The 21,950-nt window shown below is 37.2% G+C and overlaps 2 protein-coding genes across 2 annotated transcripts in view; one reads left to right on the top strand and one right to left on the bottom strand.

Moving 5' to 3' along the window:
• Dll (Distal-less) overlaps positions 1–15,721 on the top strand; it is a 36,483-nt gene extending 20,762 nt beyond the window's left edge. The window contains 3 exon segments of the mRNA NM_001039439.2: positions 10,391–10,565; positions 12,313–12,547; positions 14,961–15,721. Of these exon segments, the coding sequence (NP_001034528.2) occupies positions 10,391–10,565; positions 12,313–12,547; positions 14,961–14,979 (429 nt within the window). The 3' untranslated portion in view covers positions 14,980–15,721.
• Positions 15,722–17,406: 1,685 nt separating this feature from the next.
• LOC135265578 (uncharacterized) lies at positions 17,407–21,246 on the bottom strand. Its single transcript, XM_064355319.1, has 4 exons — positions 21,124–21,246; positions 19,346–21,067; positions 18,499–19,277; positions 17,407–17,952 (listed from the first exon to the last, which is right to left on the bottom strand). The coding sequence occupies exons 2-4, from the start codon at positions 20,823–20,825 to the stop codon at positions 17,407–17,409; spliced, it is 2,805 nt and encodes a 934-aa protein (XP_064211389.1). The 5' UTR covers positions 20,826–21,067; positions 21,124–21,246.
• Between the last annotated feature and the right edge of the window lie 704 nt (positions 21,247–21,950).

Raw genomic sequence — 21,950 nt, 5'->3', positions numbered from 1 at the left:
GTAGAAAAAAATTAATTGGTTCGATTTTTAGAATTTTGATTTTTCCAATTTTTGTTGCGATTTTGGTCGATTCTGGGGACCCGGAACATTTAGCGAGCAATAGCTCCGGAACTATTAGAGATAACCCCATGAAGTGTATTATCGTTGGAAAGCTCTTTAAATTATCTATTTTTCCCAAAAAAAATTATTGTTCTTCGACTAATAGTTTTCGAACAAATTGCTGCTAAATGCAAAAATTGGTAAAATTTTAAAAAATTCATAACTAAAAAACTATTGGGAATTTGGCAATTTTCTTGATGCCAATCGATTCCCCGGATCATTTTGCATAGGTATGGATCAAAACAGTTCCCCTTTTTAGAATAGTTTAGCCGTAAATGAGAAAATAAAAAAAAATTAAAAAAAGTTAACACCCCCCCCCCTTAAAATCGGTCAATTTTTAAAGTGTCTCAAAATCAAATGAAACCTATTCTATCTTGTAGATTTTGATGTGCTCTTTACGATGGAACAAACCGTTTTCTTCTAGCTCTTTTAGTTTGGCCGTAATCGGCGTTTGAAAATTGAAAATTTTTTTGCGAGATATCGCCTTAAGTCCTATGCCATTTTGTAGAGCTTTTTATTCAGGTTGTTCTCGATTTTTCCGTTTTTCGATAACTCTAATAGTTTGGCCGTAATTGGCGGTTGAATATTGAAAAAAAGCGAAAATGGAAACTTTTTTTGGCGTTTTTCTCGGAAACTGTAAGACTTAGAGCAACGAACAAAAAAACATCTGATAGCGCTTAATTTTATCTATTTTTTCGACCAAACCCGGAGCCGCTTCGGGCAACGGTTCCGGCTACAGAGGCGATCAAAGTTTTTCACTAAAAAAATTCATAAAAAAAAACTAAAAGTCGTAGAGCAATGCAGTTTGTTGGGTTGAATTCTACGGCTCATTTCACATAATATATCAATTTTTCACAAGAATTAAAAATTTAAAAATTTTTGCCTAAATTTAGGGTAGCCATTTGTCATAGTGAAAAATTTTACTCATTAAAAAAATTCATAACTCGAAAACTAAAAGTCGCAGAGCAATGCGGTTTGTTCCATTGAATTCAGCGGCTCATTTTCTGTATTATACCAACTTTTCACGAGATTTAAAATTTTCAATTTTTTTGCTAAAATTTCCTGAGTAAAACCTTAAAAGAGGTGAAAAAAAATTTTTTTTAAACTCACTCCAGTAAATTTTTATGGACTTCTACATGTCTTAACAACCCACAAATGTTGTTAAAAGTCCATAAAAAGTCCATCTGTTCGATTTTTTGATGTTTGATTTTTTCAATTTTCGTCGCAATTTTTGTCGATTTTGGGTACCCGGAACATTTGTTGAGCAATAGCTCCGGAACTATCAGAGATAGCCCCATGAAGTTTATTATCGTTGGAAAGCCTTTTGAATTATCTATTTTTTTCAAAAAAAAAATATTGTTCTCCGACTAATAGTTTTTGAGCACATTGCAGATAAATGCAAAAATTGGTAAAATTTTAAAAAATTTATAACTAAAAAACTATTGGGAATTTGGCGAATTTCTTGATTCCAATCGATTCCCTGGATCATTTTACTTACGTTAAAATAGTTGCACTTTTTCGAATAGTTTTGCCGTAATTGGGAAAACCAAACATTGAATTTGTTACTTTTTGCCACTAAAAGAAAAGGGATGTAGGAGATCCTCTGTGTAAAACTTCCCGGTGCAGTCTAGGTCAGCTAATTGCCTGTCTCGTCCGTTACTCACATCCGATTTGGCCTAATGGCATCGTCCCTCAATGAAAAAGAAAATACAAATTCAAATGGTATTTATATTAGCCGCGTTGCAATCTGTCGCCGTTTCCGCTTTATTAAGCAGGATATAGGCGGCAGCAGGCTCTTCCGGTACGTCATGCCCGTATATTCCGTCAATTCGCTGAAGCGAAGTTGGGTGCGGGTTTTGTGCTTCCAGAGCGAAGAAAGGACGGACATGTGTGAAGTGAAGATCGACGATCTGACCGTTCGTTGTCTTGAATTCGTAAATTATTCACAGGGCGATTATAAGCCAGTTAAGGGACATTAAAAAGCGATTAATTGCTAAATGAAATATGAGAGACTAGGTAAATCCGCCGATAGTTGTTATGTAAGTTCGAGGCTCGATAATTACACGAGAGGCGAACATGACGCAAAATATTGTGTTTTTGTACTTAGTTTCTCACACGAATGACATCTCAAGATGGATGTGCAGCACTTCCGGTGGTCACACTCCTTGACTCGAAACGAAAAAAGGTCATTACTTGCAGCTTTCATGAAACGCTGATTTTTCACGTGTGCGCTGTATTTCATATTTATAATTTTCCACATGGTTAGGCGACGCAAAAAACGGGTTTTCCCCGCCTGATTATTCGAAAATCTAGTTGATAATAACGGATTTTTTCCCTGATCCAGATCCTGATTCGTGTCGATTTATTTAATTCAGAAAAAACGCATTATTGCAGTGACTAATCCGCGACGTATTGCATAATTCCCATTCCTAATAAATGCACATTTATGCACTTTTTCATATCTCTTGATCTTGGTGGTGACCTTCGCAGCCAGTAGCCGGAGTTAATGTTGTTTTGTCCATTGTTTGCATGTAAAAAATACTTTATCAAAGCGATTTTTTCTAACTATAATAAAGGCTTGAGCAGGAACAGCACCGCGGGGATAACCCCGATCTTATCTGCCCTTCATGCGAATCATTCTCATAACCCAAAACCAACACCTGAAAGGATTTCATTGAGAACTGCAAACGCACCACAGGTGAATTTCAATTTAAACATATTAAAATATTAAGAATGTGTAAAGAAATGTGCCAAAAAAAATTCTCTCAATCGTTAGCGGATATGTGCCATATAAAGTATCACCTTTACTCCTAATAACGTAGTCTAATATCATTAACTACTGTGTTCAGTTGAATTATTGTTGGTCCTTGGTGTGATTTTTTCTTTGAAGAAAATTAATTTTTTAAATGTCAAGACTAAAAATTAAAAACTAAAGCTTCGATTAGGTGTAGCAATACCGCAGTATTTCGACAGATATGTTTTTTAATTAAAATAATTTCAAGGTAATCTAATTAATTTTCGAGCAATGTTATTCTCAAAGTCCAGGTTCAGTTTTCCCATTTTTAAGTACGAGTAGGTAAAAACAAACAAATTGCATGTCATCTTGCGGTTTTTTTATTTTTCGATGCAATAATTACGCCCTCGAAACCTTCAACTGCATAAACACACAATTTTCTCTTCGCATGGCTGTTTACTCTACAAACAACCATCGACGTTTTTTTGTAAAAAGTTGTCACCTTTGCGCTCTTTTCCACCACAACACACACTCGGAATCGGAAATGTCTTGGACGTATCCGTCCGTGCCTGCATTCCGCATTTTATTTCTTGTTTTATCAAACAATAAAAATTAGATTGGGATCTTCATTGTTTGTGGGTTTCAAACATTCCCTGATTAAAAACAATAAACGAATTCTTGGAAAAAATGTCTCGAGCAAAAAAAACATCGCGTCGTTAATTAAAAATTATGATCAAATCGCCCGGAGCGGCCCCAACAAAGCGCGTTACTCACTTTTAGCCGATGACGAAACCGATGATTGATCGAATGAAAATTTGAATTTGAGAAATAAAAGGAGCCGCAGGCTCGGATGGAGAGTTTCCTCCGGAGAGCATTTCCGCCGTTCCCAAGCCGCTGCGCCAACTTTCGACAAGAAGTGACATCGACTTCCGCGCGTATTGTTTGATTTGTCGCGAGGTAATTAATTGAGTGTGTTGGGCGAATGTGTTTTTGTTCGACGAGCTGATGGGCATCAAAGCGGCGCGTTCTGCATAGTGGGGCTTACCTACCATGTGTGCAACTGTAAAAATGCAACTAATACAGAGACTGCCAACTCTGAAATTTCCTGTTACTGTCATAAAACGTCAATTCACGCTACGTGGAGCTTCGCTTTTAACGGAAAAACATACTTCACGTCGCATTATAATAATATAGTGCGGCGGATGGAACAGACACTCGCTGCCCAAGTCGCAGGGCACTGATATGTAAAGGAAACCCAAACATCGCAACAATTATTCATGTTTCTGTCCAAATATTAGCACCAAAATTATAAATAACACTGTTGCCATAAAAAAGTTTTTTTTTCAGTTCAAATCAGTTTTTTTCGGAATGAAATAGTCAAGTCATTTCGCTCCAAATATTTTTTAATTCAAGAAGAAAGTTATCTTACGGTTCATGTTTACGTCTTAAGTTATGTTACGCCCTTACGTTTACGTTCTTTTTCGTAAATTTATGCCATAATTACGTTGATTGAACGGCATTTACACATTTATTACGTTGTGGTCTTATGTTTACAATTTTGCGCCTTTATGTGCTTACTTTTTGCTGAATTATTTTCTTATTTTTCCCAAGTTTACGTGTTCTTACTATGTTTACGTCATATTTTATTTGTTTCTACTTTTTTAATAGGAAAATTGTCTCTAGCTAGGGACTTTGACCGTCTTTTGCATGTGTTTTAACACAAATTGTTTAATTTAATAAACATTACAAAGTATAATAATTCGCCTAAAACGCCCATGTTTTGCACAAATCATTTCAAAAGTCGGAAAAACACAAATCATAAAACAGCAAATTAGTACGAAAAAGCATTTTCTTTAGCACTTTTTCTACTTAAATACTCTAATTTTTTAAAAGCACCAAGTCAAGATAAAAAAGATATTGTTTTGGAAATTTCTATGCGTGTAAGTTGAATTTTCTGTACGAAATTTACATATCTTGAGAAATTCTAAATAAAAAATTAAACTTCAATGATAAAATGCTATTGTTTTTACCCCTTTTAGGATTTTTTGCACTTTTTGGACTCAGAAACCCAAGATTTTTGGTGAATTCTGTTACACATTTTTCGGAAGATTTTTAAATATACGTATTTTTTTATCTTTTAGCCAAAAATATTAAAACATATCCAAACCATCGTCAAATTTGCACGGTTTTTCAAGCATTTGTGCACGAAAACTACTAAATTAAGCTGACTATTGCATTATTTTTGAAGTGCATTTTTCAGTCAGAAACTCACTTATTTTGGGAAATTCAAAACCAAAAAAATATCAAATTGCGTCGAAAAAGACAATTTATTGTTTTTCTTTTTCAAAGCGTTTCAGCACTTTATCATCATTATTTATCAACTCATTGTTGTAAGTTTGCGTTTGCTATGATATTAACACGAATTCCAGTATTTTTTTCTGTTTATTTTCAAATTTTTTTACTTAGCAAAAAAATAGTTATTTTAAAGCTATTCTTCACTAAAATCAAGAAGAAATTTGCACCAAAAAACAAGGAATACATTGTTTAATTGTCAAGGAAGTTGTTATGACAAATTAATGAAAAGAAAAACTTGCATCCGTAGCTTTTACAAAGTGTGATTCATAATTAAATGCATTGAAGCAACGTGAAGTGACAGTTGTAATCGTCTGCGAAGTGGAAGTCAAGTTCTTACCACAAACCTTTCCAAATGACTGCAAATGACCATTTTGAACACATTTGAACTACAAAGTCAAAAAATGCGGAAAACATTTTTCACCGTCAATTTTTTTAAAAACTAGACATTTATGAATGAATTTGTGAACACAAAAACCACGTTAATGTATTCGAGCAAATCAGGAATTGATTATACTTGTATTAAACGTGAAATTAACATATAAATTTAAATAATTAAAAAGCAATCTTTCTAATTGGAGCAGCGTAGCGTTTGACTTTATCATTTCGTTAATTGAGAGTGATGCCTGGCGATGCTATCTGCTGTTTGAAACGGTAATCCCTGTTAATCTTTTTTCCAAAGTGTTGGCTTAGTGGTCGTGTTCAATTGAGACCACCTGAACGTACGTCTTGAAATAATTGTTTTATCTTGCTAAACGGCCCATTAATAATCCATCAGCGGTGAAGATGATAAATCACTGTTCGAGGCTTTTGATGCAGAAGAAAGGGTTGTTGAGGGTTATTGCTGATCGATTGTTGCGACATGTAGCACGTGTTGCACCCTTCCCGCTGAGAAAATGGCCTTATTACGATCATTGCGGGTGATTATAAACGACGGCCCCTCTCCACTAACTATCCTTATTCAATCAAGACGGGCATTGTGCGCAGTACGGTCCTGTGTCATTATTATTACCCCATTGTGTCTCGGCCGCCGATGAAAAAACCAACTGGATACCTTGATCCTCAATGAATTTATTCGGTTCCTCATCAGGATAACTTGCCAAGATTTTTCTACGATCCCATTAACCAAAATTGATTCATATCTAACAGAGTCTGTGATCCAGATACAATCGCAGAATCAGTGTTTGTGAATTTCTAAATTACGCCTTGTTTCGCGGAATTCCACTTTTTACAACCATTATTAATCCTAATAATTTTCCTGTTACACTTTGCTCTAATTAATTGATGAAAATCCCATAAATCATTCGGAGAGGTGCACAATGACACCAACGCGTCTTTTTCGCAAGCAAGTGCGTTGGCAAAAGCGAGATGACCTAATAAATGTTAATTGAGGAGGATGCTGCGGCGGAAATTCGTCACAACTCGGTTAGGACCATTAATTCATTACATTACACGTCGTCTTCAAGGACTCACACCTGACCTAGACACGCTTCCAAAGCTGCTCAAAAATTGTGCAACACAATGCTGGGAGAGCGGTCGCTGTGTCTTATCTTGATCGCTGGAAAAATCATGTGAAATCAGAAATTTTTCGATTTGTTTCCTCGCGTGTCGTGCAAGTAGGTTTAGCGATTTTTTCGAAATTAATTTATAGGTAAACACCATGTATCAAGGAAGTTGCCTACAAAGACTGGAAACCTTGAAACCCATTAATTATGAAACTTTATTTTTTGCTTGGTACCTACACAATTAACGTTTCATAAGTATCAGTACCGGGTGATTACGTTCGTCATGTTAGTGTTGTGCACCTATCAAAAACGATAAGTGTAACAAACGTTTAATGCACCAGTGGCGTACCCTCTAATGCGCATTTTTCTAATTGCCACCAAACTTCCATATCGCCGTAAAAGCTCGTAAACAGTGACAGTACGAATTAAGCGTTGGGAAAGGACAAGGTTTATTAACGTTATGACATTTTATATTTGTTTTATTGCGAATGAAAACCGCTTTATCGGTTTAAAGTGCTCGTTAAGAAAAATAATAAAAATGTTGCGTGGAAAACACATAAAAACCGATACAAAATAAACACCAACGAGACAAGACCGCACTATCTGCCCCATTTTCACCAACTTAACTGAGACAAATGTCTATTCTTAAATAGTGGTAAAATCCATCGGAAAATTATTTTCAAAAAAACACGGTGTTATTTGGTGATAACTATTTAATCTGGTACCAGTTTCCAGTAATTCCCATGCAAAATACGGACGTTTGTTTGATTAAAATTGTGTTGTACTGGACACACAACAGGCTCTTTAATGGTTTTTGAGAACCGTATTTTTTATTTAAATTGCATCTCCGTGGCGCGTTTTATGGCTTTTTTTGAGCAGATACCAGCTTTAATTAAAGCATAAAACAATCCTAAAATTTCGGCAAAGCTCCTTTAATTAATTAACTCCTCTAATTAATTGGCCTAAACGGTCGTTATGTCTGAAAGAATGGTAAGAATTTGTAGCACAACGCTTGCTTGGAATAACTTCATTTCATCGTGACTTGTGTTTTTGGCCAGTATTTTACACGAAAATGAAGAAACTGGTGGATGTAACAACAAGATGATTAATGATGGACATGACTCGAATTTTCTTCGAGTGTAACATCTCAATCCGTTGGTTGTTTGAAAATTATTGGAAAGTGTTCAAACATATGTTGTTTGAAACGCATTGAACGTTCTGCAAACCGCGATAATACGTGAACCGTGTCGCTGCATTATTAAAAAAAAATAATAATGGAATAAAATCCGGTGGTGGTCCGGATCGATTAGCCGAGAAGCTGAAAAAACTTTTGCAACGGCAGCAATTAAAAAGCAATCAAGTTCCTTTTCGTCGTCTAATTTGAATACTCGTGAATGATATTAGACGTCCTACAAACGGGAATACCGTTCCCTCGTGCGAACGCCGCGTTATCTAGGCACAAAAATGCACGAAAAATTTTTTTCATTCGAGTGTACAACTACGCCTTAGGCCTTATTCCGTTTCCGCTTTACACATGGCAGAACACACATTACAAATGTTACATCGTGTCAAATCGCTAGGGAGCGGCAAACAGTCTCCCACGATTATGTAACGAGCCGCACACCGACTTGGTGCACAACTGTTATAAAACGATAAATCGTCCGAGAAGGCCAATTTTATGCGTTCAATAAAAGTCGTCGTTTTACCCTAAATTCGGATCGTAAATATGGGCGCGCTTCGACCGGAACGAGCGACTTTTTGTGATGGTTAAACGGTCGCTGGATGGCTAAGCTTACCCATGTTGAAAATTAATTCAATTGTTTTACAAATGATGACATGATTCATTTAGATGATGGGTTTTATGAAAGGGAAATGGGGCTGTTCTCATGGGACTGGGCGGGAAATGGACGCTGGGAAAACGCAACTGCCATAACACTAACACAGTTTTCACAGCTAACTCTAATCACTAGCAAAATTTTTTAAATTAACTACACGTAATTTTTGGTGTTGACCAAAAAAACAAGAAGACGGGAAGAACAGGAAAAAAATGGTAGAATATAAAATAAAAGAGAAAAATGGCAATGTGAAGGGAGAACAGAAAAATAAAAACATAAAAGACAACTTAGAGTTGTAAATAATACAAAGCATTTTGTAAAAAGAATTGGCCAGTCTACTGCAAAAATTTTCAAAAATCTTAAGTAGCTTGACTGCAATATTTCTTACTGTCTTACTGTCTCTGCCAATATTCTGAAATAAGTATGTACATTAACAAATGGCAGTGCATGTCGAAGACTAATTAAACAAATGTAAGGAGGAGTTCAGATCGCCCGATGCAGCAGCTGATGGCAGCAAACATCTCAATTCGGTTGTGTTCAGTTCCGCCAGTTGAATAATTCGAGAAAACATTAAAAAAGCCGCTTTTATCGGAGTCAGCGGCCCGACATAAACCATCTTTATCTAACCGAAGACGTGTAATTAAATTAATTAATTCCCTGAACTCCCATGTGAACGGGAAAAATGTCGGACAATTGATGGGACAGTGGAAAGTGTAAAAAAAATCTAGTGCAAAGTGTGTTCAACTTGTGAAGCCCGCAGCTTGAAGCCGCGGCCACTGTCACTCACATGAAGCGTTGCTTTTTACTCATTATAGAATAATAATTAAAAAAGAGTGAACGAGAGAGAGACAGTGATTACAAAACGCCACAATCTCCGCGATAATCTTGAAGACCTTGTAACATTTCCTTTGCTTCAACCTTTGCAGCCCGAGGGCATCGCGGACTCACGACTCGGAAAAAATTCGATTCAGCAGGATTTTGACGGTTGGGGCGTTTACAGTTACAGTTACAGCAGCAAATGTCATGTAGCCTTTGCCCGATTTGCCAATAAAAGGAGGCTAATAAAATTTAACGGGTGCTGTAATTCCAATTTATTGCGAGCTTTTGAACTTTGCGAATATTAATACCGTTTGTGCAAACAATTATTCGATTTGGTGTCTGTCTCGTTGATGTCAGTCACGAAATTAGCTTCTTCGATGAGGTAATAACAATGATTATGAGAATCCCAGTAGTTAATAATGGGTTTTATTTTAATATTGGGATTATTATGTTACTTTCTGCTTCATAAACTTTTTGACAAGGTCTTGAACCATCGGTGAGTTGTGCCTCCGGCGCGGAATTGTTTCTAACCTTTCTATTGTGGAAATGTAATTGCGTGAGGTCATACGGTTTTACGAGAAATTCATTCATTTCGAAAAAATCGGAAGAAAGCCAATAAAACCGCTGATAAGTTAATTGTTTTCTGATACGACGTGATGTTTTCCACTTGGATTGTGTGCAAATAACTTTTTTTTCAATTAAAAATATATTTGTTATGTAAGACAACCTAATGATGAAAGACTGTTACGTAAGTACAGTTTTTCAGACGGATCTTGGCGAAAAAATATTTCGTTTTCTGGGCACTTGTTGATCGCTTGTTCACCTTTTGCACCGCATGATGGATTGGTTCGGAAAAGTCGTGAATAACAGGCCAGTCATGTGAACCTCCTCATCACCTGGAGGATCTGATTCGCGAAAAAAGCATCAGCGAATGCAAGAAACGAATATGATGTCAATTATCGCTAATAATGATCGAATCCAAGCCGCATGTCAACGTTGAACGTCAATTAAGCGTGCAATTAAAGAGCGATTTCTTTTTGTTCTAGGTCAAAATATGGTTTCAAAATAGAAGAAGCAAGTACAAGAAGATGATGAAGGCGGCGCAGGTTTCGGGGGGCAATAACAATAATGGGACACCTGGGGGGCACTCGGGCCTTCTGGGGCCCAACTCGGCGCTGCCGTCGACGAGTCCAGGACCCCAAGGCCAAAACATGATGGCAGGTAATTAGAAAAGACGATTTTTATATGAAACAAAAAATTTATCTTTACGGTGATATTATCGAACGCCGTTTCCTGTTGGTAATAATGGGATTTAAATAAAGGACCGTTATGTAATTTTATTTTTTCTCCTACCGTGCACTTGAGGCAACAATCAAATTGGGTGCCCAATCAGTGGGCTAATAGACTCATGTCTCCACATGACAGATAATTCGCTTAAAATTACGAATTCGATTCAATTCAAGACTTTCATTAGGTTGAGAAGTTGCGACAGGTGGACTGGCCATCGTCCCAAAAAGAAAGCTTGGACTCGCCGAGATTGTTGTATTTTTTTCTTGTTGTTGTTTGTCATTTCCGGCTTGATCTATCAACAAAGTCTCAAAACGTGCGTGTGTTGCTCTATATTTATGATGTAGTGATAAAAATACAGCGAGTGTTTTTACGCGAACAAATTTGCATGCGAGAAGTGTCACGCATCACTCATAAATGTGAGCAAAAATATCAAAGGCAGGTCGCTATTGTTCGACTTTGACGATTAAAAGCTTTAGCAAGGCTTTTTTCAGACGGAAGAATAGAAAGTTTCGGAGAGATTTAACCTAATCGTGGCAAAAAAAGCGGCTAGCGTGCATATCTAAGATATCTAACGTACTACGAGATTAAATATTTCTAGGACATAGAATATTTTGTCCTTAAAAACTACTGCATCTTGGCAAAAGTTTTCTTGACTAACTTTTACTTTAAAATCGAATTTTTTGACATTCTTTTAAAATATGAGTAACTAATTAATAATTAGTCACCAAAGTAAGAAAATACTCGATTTATAAAAGTGATTTTGTGACTATGAATTCAAAAGCATAAAGAAAATTTTTTCGCGGCTTTAGAAAAAGATAAGGTAGTAAATAATGATTATACAGAAAGTAGACAAAATAACATAACTTTTATGCCTTACATTATGTATCGAACAGATAAATTAATTTACTTGTATAAATAACTACAGTGCGTTCAAAAAGTCTTTAAATCAACTCTTGCTGTGAAATTTTGAACGTATGTTGATTTCTTACGATTATTACATGCTAAAATACTGGTGTTGGAGAGAATCGCAAGTAGAGCATTTGCACTTTATTTGAATAAAACGATAATCTATCAATTCCACAGCAAGAGTTGATCTAAAAGCTTTTGTATTAGATAGCATTGTAACTCCAACAAGTAATGTCTAAAAAAATTGGAGTTTTGATTTAAAAAAGTGGATTTGAAATTTAAAAAAATTGACTTGCTGCAGCTTTTTCGTGAAAACAAAACGTTATATTCTATAATTTTGTCGGTCTTTTTTGCTTGCTTTTCCCTTTGAATTGAAATCAGTTTTCTCCGAGGATGTGACGGGTGGTATGAAATTTTTGACAATTCCAGTCGCCACTTTCACTAGTTCCACGAAGAAAAAGAGGCAGATTTAATAACTACTTGCTATAATAAATTCATCTCGTAATCTGCAATCTTTAATTACATATATTACCTTACCGAAAGCACCTGCACGAACGAATTTTTTAGCTTCTGTCTCCCACTAGCTAAATGTCATTGCAATTAGAAAAGTAGTGTTAAAATTTCCTCCTGTTGCGTAATAATAATAATAATAATCGATGGCACCACGTCCACACCCCTCGGAATAACGTTTTGATGAAGGAACGTCGGGCGCCATCTACTGGCCGTACGCCCACGTGACGCCCATGTTAAAGCAAATTCTTGTGTGTTTCAGGGGGCGGATCGTCGAGCGGTTCACCAGCGACAGGGTACATGCAGCACTCGTCACCAGCCCCCAGCTCGACCCCTGGCTCGGACATGTCGGGACAACCGGCTGCTAGTCCTGGCTGGGACGTCAAGCCCCAGCAACCGATTCACCCGCCACCTCATCCAGCGCCGCACCCACACCCGCCACACAACTACCTCCCACAATACTCGTGGTACCCCACGGACAACCCCGGCCTCCTCACGTAAGTGCCCAACTAAGAACGCTTTCCAACACAAACACCAATCCAATAAACAAAAAACTAAATGAATCTAAATTCCTGCATATTCCTGCAAAGTTCGGACTCTTCTTCAGCAAAATAAAAAGGCAATTAAAATCAAATTAAAAAAAATCAACAACTGACCTGAAAAATCAGTAAAAGCAACTCTTAAAATAAAAAAAATAAGAGACGCAATAGAACTTAGAAATCTTCTAAGCAAAGCATGAGAAGAATTAGATCGACCATATGTACAGGGTGAGTCAATAGTGGGTTATTTCTGACACGTCTTCAGATGCAACCAAAAATACTAATTGCTGTTACCACTTGATTACTTCGTTTAATTTAAAAAAAAATTAATAAAATCAACATTGTTTTTTACTTTTAAAATAACAATAGTCCATAATAAAATTTAGCGAAGCTGTCAAGACAAACTTGACAATATCCAAAACAATGAGATCGTGGATTAATTATAATTTTTTAACAATTATCGATCTGGTCAACTGGAATCAGAGTTAATGGTTGCATGTCAAAAAAAAGTCAGAAACTACCTACAATTGAATCACCCTGTATCTACACTCCTAATCTAGAAACAGACAAAAATATTACAAATTAAAATTCAGAAACAGTTGATAATAATTTAAAAAACAACTAAAAAATGTCTCACAGGACAGAGGGGACGTTTTATTTTTAATTTTAAAATTACTTGTAGTTTTGTTAGTATTTAAATTGCCTTCTTTTTTAATACGTTAATTTTTCATTCGTTAATATGTGATTCTAGGTCTAATTTAATAGTAATTAGAAAAGGTGTTGCATTAATCAGATTTCATTTAAGAAACAGCAAATTAAAGAATGCTGATTTATTCACAACAATAGCCACTGAAAAATTTATAAGTATCATTAGGAATCATCAGAATTAGCTTGGCATCTCATAATATTTATACAAAGTAGACAAAAGTATGGAATCAAGCATTTTTTCTTAAGCCAAAAAAATTAATTGTAAGACATTATCGAGTGCGCTTTCGGATTTTTTTTAGTTTTTAAGGAGATTTTTTAAGAGGTCTGGAGTTTTAAATTATTAAACATTATTTCAAAGCCTAATCGTGTGCTGTACTGAAAAAACTAAAAATAATTTCAAATAATTGTATTATTTAAAAATTATTACAATTTTAACGGACTTGCAACTATAATATACTATAGTTATTTTTTCGAAAAGTAAATAGTTTAGTCAAAAAATGCTTGGTTTTTCTTATTTCTCCATTTTTTAAATAAATTATTATTAATTATTAGTATCAATGTTTTTTTCGTGGATTGTAGCCTTGCTTTAGTTATGGAATATATCGATAAAGGAATTAGAAAAAGACTGACTTTATTTTTTTGTAGAAAATAATTTACTCTTAAGAAACTGATGATATTGATAACAAATAATTACTAAACAGCTCCTTTCACCAAAGAAAAATAAACCAAATTAATTTTCTGACTTTTGTAAAATGTAACACTTATCACGTTTTGGACATTGATTAGTGTAAAAATCGTGTCATCAGAGTATTGATACGCATATTTACTAGAAAAAATAAATCAAACATAGAAAATAAACATAAAGTGTTTGCTTTTTTTTTCTTGTTTATCTTTAACAATTTGCACTACCGCGTAACAAAATTGAAAATCCATTTGAACCTGCTAATATCTTAAACCCAACAATAAATTAAAATTTTTAATGAAAGTAAAGAACATTGTGCAAGCATAATTGCATATTTTGAATAAATTAGTATTAAGAAAAGTGAAGGCAACGAGCAACCATGTATGACGTTTTAGCATTAAAAATCATGAATGAAAACAAAACTTTATTTGCTTAATTTGCAATGACTCAATCTGGTGGCCCACAAACAAATATTTGTTGTAGCTATTTACGCATTTATTCTCTGCTTTTTTTCGGAGGGCTACTCGCTTTGAATGCGTTTTTAATTAAACGTACAAGTATGCAAACTTTACGCCTAAAAGGAAAAATAAATCGCTCGAGGATCGTGACGTCTGCTATGACGTTAATTGCTAGTTTAAATGTTTCAATATTAACGCTGATATAATGAAATTCTTCGAGGGGTGGACTTGCAAGGAGCTCGTTTTCCTGGTTTGGTCAGGTCAACGAACGCACAATTTGTTTATTAAAAAATCGTAATAATTGGTCGATTTGGACGTTTCCATAAACTTTGTTTGTCGGCGTCCACAACAATGAACGAAAACTGAAACAATAACTCCGATTCCCACCAAATTGAAGAACAACATGTTACACTGAAATGAACAATGAGCTAGGCGTTATCTTATCCACTGACACAAGTCTTGGTTTTATTTTTTGTAGCTTAATTAAATTAATTTTTGTCAATTGATTTCGGTTTTGTTGCAGGGTGTGGCCAGCTGTTTAATACTGAAGAAAGTGATTAGTTACTAATTAGGTCTATGAAAATTTGAATAACAACGGACAAAGTGAGTGTGCGAACGTAAAAGTAAAAATCGTTGTTGAGTTATGTTTGGATTGCGACTACAGTTACGATCTCAGCAAAGGCAGAAGAAAAATTCCATCCTGTTTGATAAATAAAACACGAGTTCGGTGCAATATGAAGTAAAACGATTCAATCAACAATTAACGTCTTGTGTTAATTTATTTTCCTATCGGTGACGTTTTGTTGGTTTAGTTGTTGCGCTTTTTCATTCCACGCATCAGTTTGTAAGATAGTGATACGACGTACTAGCGGAATTCGTTAATAAATCCGTGGTATAAAAGTGATTGGCGTTTTGAGGTTTCGTGTAATTTTACAATATTGTTTCGAACCTTTCACGACTCGTTTTTGTACCATGGTTGTTTTTTTGGTGCGTTTTGTTGAATATACGAGGGAAAAGTGGGCGAGCGATTGTTGGAACTTGACAACTTAAACTAATTGCGCGATTTGTCACTGTCGGTCTATAAAAGTTTTAGTGATTCCTTGTATAGTATATTGTAAACTATTAGTTGTTGATGATTGTGGTGAGTGTGAGACAGAAGATGTACCTTATTATGTAAAGTAGTGTTTATTGAAAACTGTCTATAATTTTAGGACGAAATTATTATAATTATTAAATGAGAAAATATTTCTAAATGTGTAAAATATATATAAATAACGAACTTTTTAGCGTTCTTTCTCTTCAAACCCAAGCCGGAAGAGCGACTGCAAGCAGGCCCACAAAAACTAACGTTAGCTACGACGCAAAATTAATATTTCAATCATTTTTCATCGGCTGTGTGACTGAATGATGGATTGATAGAAAGTCAAGTGAGACAACTGACCTTGTTGGATATACGTTACGGGAGGCCTAAATGTGTAGCTCGTGGTCGTTGTTTACAACCTTTATTCTAGTTTTTTAAACTTTGGATTAAAGAAAAAAAAGCACACGCCAAATATTCGCAAAATTTCCATCAACTAGCCGACGTTTGATGTTTTGTTTCATCAAGTGTTACGTAACCAGACTACGGATTTAATATGTACATAATGAATGAATAAATTAATAAGCAAAATGAGAAAAATTCAACCCACTGATGAAGGATTTTGATTACGAGGGGCCAGTGGGAGTGTTACAGTGCAGGTAGGTACGGAGCATTCATTACAACATCCTAAATATAAATAAATAAGAACAAAAGTTTAATTGCAAAATCGTCATTGAAAAAAGATTATAAAATGCGCAGCAGACTGGAAAAAGTATTTACCTCGCAAACCCCACACAAGTTTTATTGACAGATTTTATAGCGTAAAGGTAAGTAACGAAATTTTATTTCTTTTTTCTTCTCTGAATAAAATGAAAAACTCGCCAAAATTTAGGCTAAATATTTTGTTATGGAGCAGTTAAAAAATACGACATACAGAGTGATTTATAACAAACTACCGGCGTAACATAAATCATCGTTAACTTGCTGCATAAAAATTAATAATTTGAATCGTTTTGATCGACATTCTTAGAAAAAAACGTTACACATACCTACAGCTTGAATAATTTAATATTTAGATTGACAGTTGTCTTGGATCTCCTAAAATTTGATTAGTAAAGACTCATTTTTTTTTCTAAACACTGAGCTTTAGTAAATAACCTGTAATAATAAAAATTTTGAATAATTAAAAATTTTAATCTAATCTGGGCTTTTTTTCCCAAAAATTCTTTAACATGTAAATGAAACTCGGAATTCACCCAAAAACTAATTTATTAGCAAATTAGATTCAACAACGACATTGACACTTCCACAGTGTCCTTCCAACTAACTAGGCGTTGCCCGTACGCGCCTCACGCGTCATCATTTCCCGCCAATTTCACCAGCAGCGCCCCCTTCACTTAACAGTCGGCCACGCTTCCTTGTTCCACGTCCTCGGGGAACCATCGGTGTTTCTAAAACAAGTAATTAACCAATACCATGTATCCGAGCCGTAGTATACATCTACAGCCCGAGTCCCACTTAAGAACTATTTATAAACAACCTGAAAATAATCATAATCGTGTTTCTCACGTCGAGAATGAATCTGAAAATAATCATAATCGTGTTTCTCACGTTGAGAATGAATCTGAAAATAATCATAATCGTGTTTCTCACGTTGAGAATTAATTAAGAACAACAATAAGAACACCAACAACAACAACAATAAGAACACCAACACCAACAAGATCAGTAACCTCAAGAATAAGTAGAAGAACAATAACAAGAACAAGAACAATAACAACAACAACAAATCATTAACTCATGAGTTTCAACGTAAAGCGCTTAAAAACAACATTTGGGCCCAAAATCGTGAGTTCACGTTGAACTTCACTCAGCTTCACAGCGAACTCAGTCATTCGTCACTGACATCGTCCATTGTTTCGTCTCCACTCGTCGTGGCGACAACGTAATGTCTCAATTTGTCCACTGAATGGACACCCTCATATCGTTTTTGGGAACGCGTCGCCCCCGGCATGTCCGTCACGACATACCTATCGTAGTCGAGCACTTTCTGAATTCGGTACGGTCCCGAATATTTAGGTAACAGCTTCCGACTTTTGCCCTCGTTTGAAGCTCGCGTGGTGCGTACCAACACGAGATCACCTGCATTAAATCTCTTTGGGGCACAGCGTCGCTTGTCATAACGCTCTTTTTGCTTCTGCTGTTCCTTTTCGACACGCTGAGCAACGTCTGCTCGTGTCCGTGGCAAATCACCATCATGAACACCCTCTGTCACCACGTTGGTGAGGATTGAGTCATTAGCATGTCGAGGTGTATACCCCAACAACAATTCGTATGGACTTTTGCCCGTAGTCGAATTCGGCGTAGAATTAATACCCCAACTAATTCTACTCACAAAGTCATCCCATTTCTCTTCTTCTCTCGAGCTAGCAGCAAGCTGAGATAAAATCGTACGATTTAATCGCTCCACCTGGCCATTAGCCCGTGGTGTGGCAGTCGCGGTTAGTACTAATTTAACGTTTAAATCGGTACAATGTGTCTTAAACTTTTTGCTAGAAAAACAAGCCCCACGATCGGCTATTATACGTTTAGGTACACCAAACATTCCTGTAAGAGAAGCTAAAAATGATAAAACAGGGCCCACCTTAGTATTAGGCACGGCCCTGAGAAAGACAAATTTAGTAAATGCATCGATAATAGCTAAAAGATAAGAATTATGTGATTTGCTCTTTACAAATGGTCCCAAATGATCCATGTGCAATGTGTCCAATGGTTGCGAATTCTTAGGTATGGGATTCAAAAATCCTGGCTGCTTTCCTCCGGCTTCCTTATTGTAGAGACACTCCAAGCAGCTAGAAATATATTTATGAACATACCTCCGCATTGAAGGAAACCAATAAGATTTCGACACAGATGCCAAAGTTTTCTCATTCGATAAATGGCCAATTCCATCGTGGTGTGCTAATAAAATCTGGCGTCTTACCGCTTTTGGTACGACCCATTTTAATCCTGACTCAGTCTGTTTGAATACTCGACCATCTTTTAGTTTATACTCTTTGTGAATGGCACGCTCTTCAGCGTTCGTCGGTGATTTTTCCAATATTTCCTTCAACAATGCGCATCTCGCATCCTTCATTTGAACAGCTAAAATCCAATCATCATCGTTAACATTAATATGCAAGACTTCCACTGAAGGCTCCGAAGGATCTAATACCGGATTTCTACTCAAAGCGTCAACGTGACTCATTTTACTGCCAGGTCTGTATTCTACAGTAAAGTCGAACTCAGAAGTCAACAACCACCATCTCCCAATTCGTGGAATCAAATCTCTCTTGGTAAGGGTTGTTCGTAAAGCATTACAGTCTGTGATCACCTTGAATTGAAGCCCCAACAAGTATACTCGATAATGTTTGAGAGAACAGACCACCGCTAGCGTTTCTAGCTCGTACGAGTGGTACCTTTGTTCCTCTTTGGTCGTCTGTCGGCTGAAAAACATAACTGGACGCAAAGATCCATCACCTTGTCGTTGCAACAGAATGCCACCAATTCCAACTTTAGAAGCGTCAGTGTGTAACTCCGTTTCAGCTTCCGCGTCGTAAATTGCAAGAACTGGTCTGCTCGTCAAGATGTCTTTTAAAGTCTGAAAAGCCCGCTCTTGTGCTTCTTCCCAAACAAATGCACTGCCTTTCTTTAGGAGACTCGTCAAACTGTTTGCTATTGTTGCGTAATCTTTCACGTACTTTCGAAAGTACCCACACAAACCTAAGAATTGCCTAAGTTTGTGTACGTCTGTTGGTTTGGGAAAAGCTGTCACCGCTTTGATTTTTGACTCGCCTGGCTTAATGCCTTCCGCACCAACAGTATGGGACTCGAATATGGCGAGTCTGATTCTCGTATGACTCCGCTACCTAACAAGTCATTTACTATATCTCGAACAATTCTTCTTTCGTGATGCGATAACCGATAAGGACGATAAATTACAGGTTTATCATCAGTCAAAGTTAGCTTCATTTCTGCCGCAGTTGTGGCACCTATTTCCGCTACATTTCGTGCAAAACAATCTCGAAATTCGTTAACGAGTTGTAACAATTGCTCGAACTGAGCCGGGTCTAGATTCTTATTGACTTGTGTAAGAAGTTCCCACCGTTGAAAACTCTTTACCTCAACCTTCCCCACAGAAAACACACTCACCGTCGTAGCTGTCCTTTCCTGCTCGCAAGGCTCAGCTCTCGTAACGATTTGCGCCTTTCGATAGACCAGATCTTGGTGCGATAGATTGCGAACGGTCACTAGGCCTCCATCACATGTGACACACCGATGAACAACGTGTTCGAACCCTGGTCTCGGACGTTGACACCCTTCAACGTAATAAGCTCCTTTCCACCCATCGTCTTTTGCCTTGATTCGTATGCAACCAATGGATTGAGGAGGGATCACTGTTTCCTCTTCCGCCCAAAGTGCAACTTTTCGTGTCGGAAGTTGGCCTAGAAATGCTTGGATCGATTCGTTGTTTCCGTCAACTACTCTCACAGCTTCCTCATTTGCTATAATCGTATTAGCACCCGCATTCAGGAAGGTCTGTCCCACTATGACAGGCACACGTTGTGCACTGTCTTCGACGATCAAAGCTTTTACGTTTGCCTTGACAAGATCCACTTCTAGCTCTACTTCGACTTCCCCATGCACTTTGGTGATTCCCTGGCCATAACCACGAATCAAATGTAAACTTGGCTGCCACATCAGTCCCAATTCTCTAGCAACACTTTGCTTGACAAGGACCGGTTCAGCTCCTGAGTCAATGTAAGCTCGCGTCGGCTTACCATTGACCTTAATGTCTATGTAATAATTCTTATTATTACTTGCGTCAGCTACACTTGTCGTTAGTGCCTGCTTAGACATGTTTTCTTTTACTACGTTACCACGTCGGCACTCAGCATCCACATGTCCAATGCGACCACATTTCTTGCACTCAATTCTTGGTTTCGGGCACTTTGTCGCAACATGTCCTCGATTACGACAATTGTAACACCGAACTGACGAATACAGTTTTTGTGCTTCGACTCGACTTGGAAGGAACCTCCTCCTTTCCCGAGGCGCCTGCTTTGCGAGCGTATCCCGCTTGTCACCTTCGGATCTCAGAGTCGACAAATACTCAGCGTACAAGCTTTCGGGTGTAACGTAACGCCCTGCTCTAGCCCCATTTCTGAGAGTCACGTCAGTCATTCCATCAATAAGACAGGAGACTGCATTCGTTCCTGTTATGTCACAAGCCTGCAACAGATTTAATTTCCCAAAATAATATTGTGCCATCTTCCTTCACCCTATTCACTAGCTTACGAAGTGTGGAAGCATAATCGTGGTGATCGGGGAAGGTGGCTTGTAACAAACGTTTCCATTCATCCCAGCTCCGGTCATATGCTGAGGGATCGAGATTGTCGTACCACTCCTTGGCCAACCCCTTGAGTCGACTTATCATGCCATAAATCGTTGTACGTTCGTCCCAACCGTTCACGAGAGCCAACTGGTCAATTTTATGCAACCACTTAGTGGTACTAAAATTGGGGTTTCCTGGAGCGAATTCAGGAATCAAGTCACTTTTAATGCCAACTTGTCCTGATGTGTGCTCAAAATTGCGGTTTAGCAAACGTCGATTCAAGTTTTCCACGAGTTGCTCAAGTCTCGCGATTCTAGCGGATTCGGCCGAAACTGGGGGTGAATTTACTGTAGTGGAGACCCCAGGCGCGGATCTTTTCGGCCGTGGCTCATCGTCACTTGAGTCCGAGTCGTCCGAGTCCACATTTCCTCGGTACCTGTGACGCCCCATTGCGAAAATCTCACCAGAAAACTTTTCGCGCCTTTTGAGCCACACCCAAATGAAAATTGACAGCGTGTGGTTGCGTAACTCCTAGAACTCGTCAGAAATCAGAAAAACCAGATAAATTCGGCTAGCACCCGACTGATTTGTTCAATTTCAAGTCGTAAAACACAATTTTGTTACGAATGAAACGGTACAGATTCCCAAAACTTCAATTTTTGGCCCTTGCCTTGGCGACCCACAAATTCCTCACAAAATCACCACAATTCACCACTCTCTATCGGAAACGATTATTTGAGCAATATCCTACCGCTGCTCTGTAAATGAAACTCGGAATTCACCCAAAAACTAATTTATTAGCAAATTAGATTCAACAACGACATTGACACTTCCACAGTGTCCTTCCAACTAACTAGGCGTTGCCCGTACGCGCCTCACGCGTCATCATTTCCCGCCAATTTCACCAGCAGCGCCCCCTTCACTTAACAAACAACATTTACAAAACACTAGCTACTCACATAAATGTTGTTTTTTTTTAGAAAATGGCACGATTATATGGATATATTTCGTTTCTGATGGAAAAAGTAATAAAACGCTTCAAAGCAAACAAAAAAAACTGT

This window comes from Tribolium castaneum, chromosome 3 (assembly GCF_031307605.1).
Source record: "Tribolium castaneum strain GA2 chromosome 3, icTriCast1.1, whole genome shotgun sequence".
In the NCBI taxonomy this organism is placed as follows: Eukaryota; Metazoa; Arthropoda; class Insecta; order Coleoptera; family Tenebrionidae; genus Tribolium; species Tribolium castaneum.
This window is presented reverse-complemented; position numbering and strand designations above follow the sequence as displayed.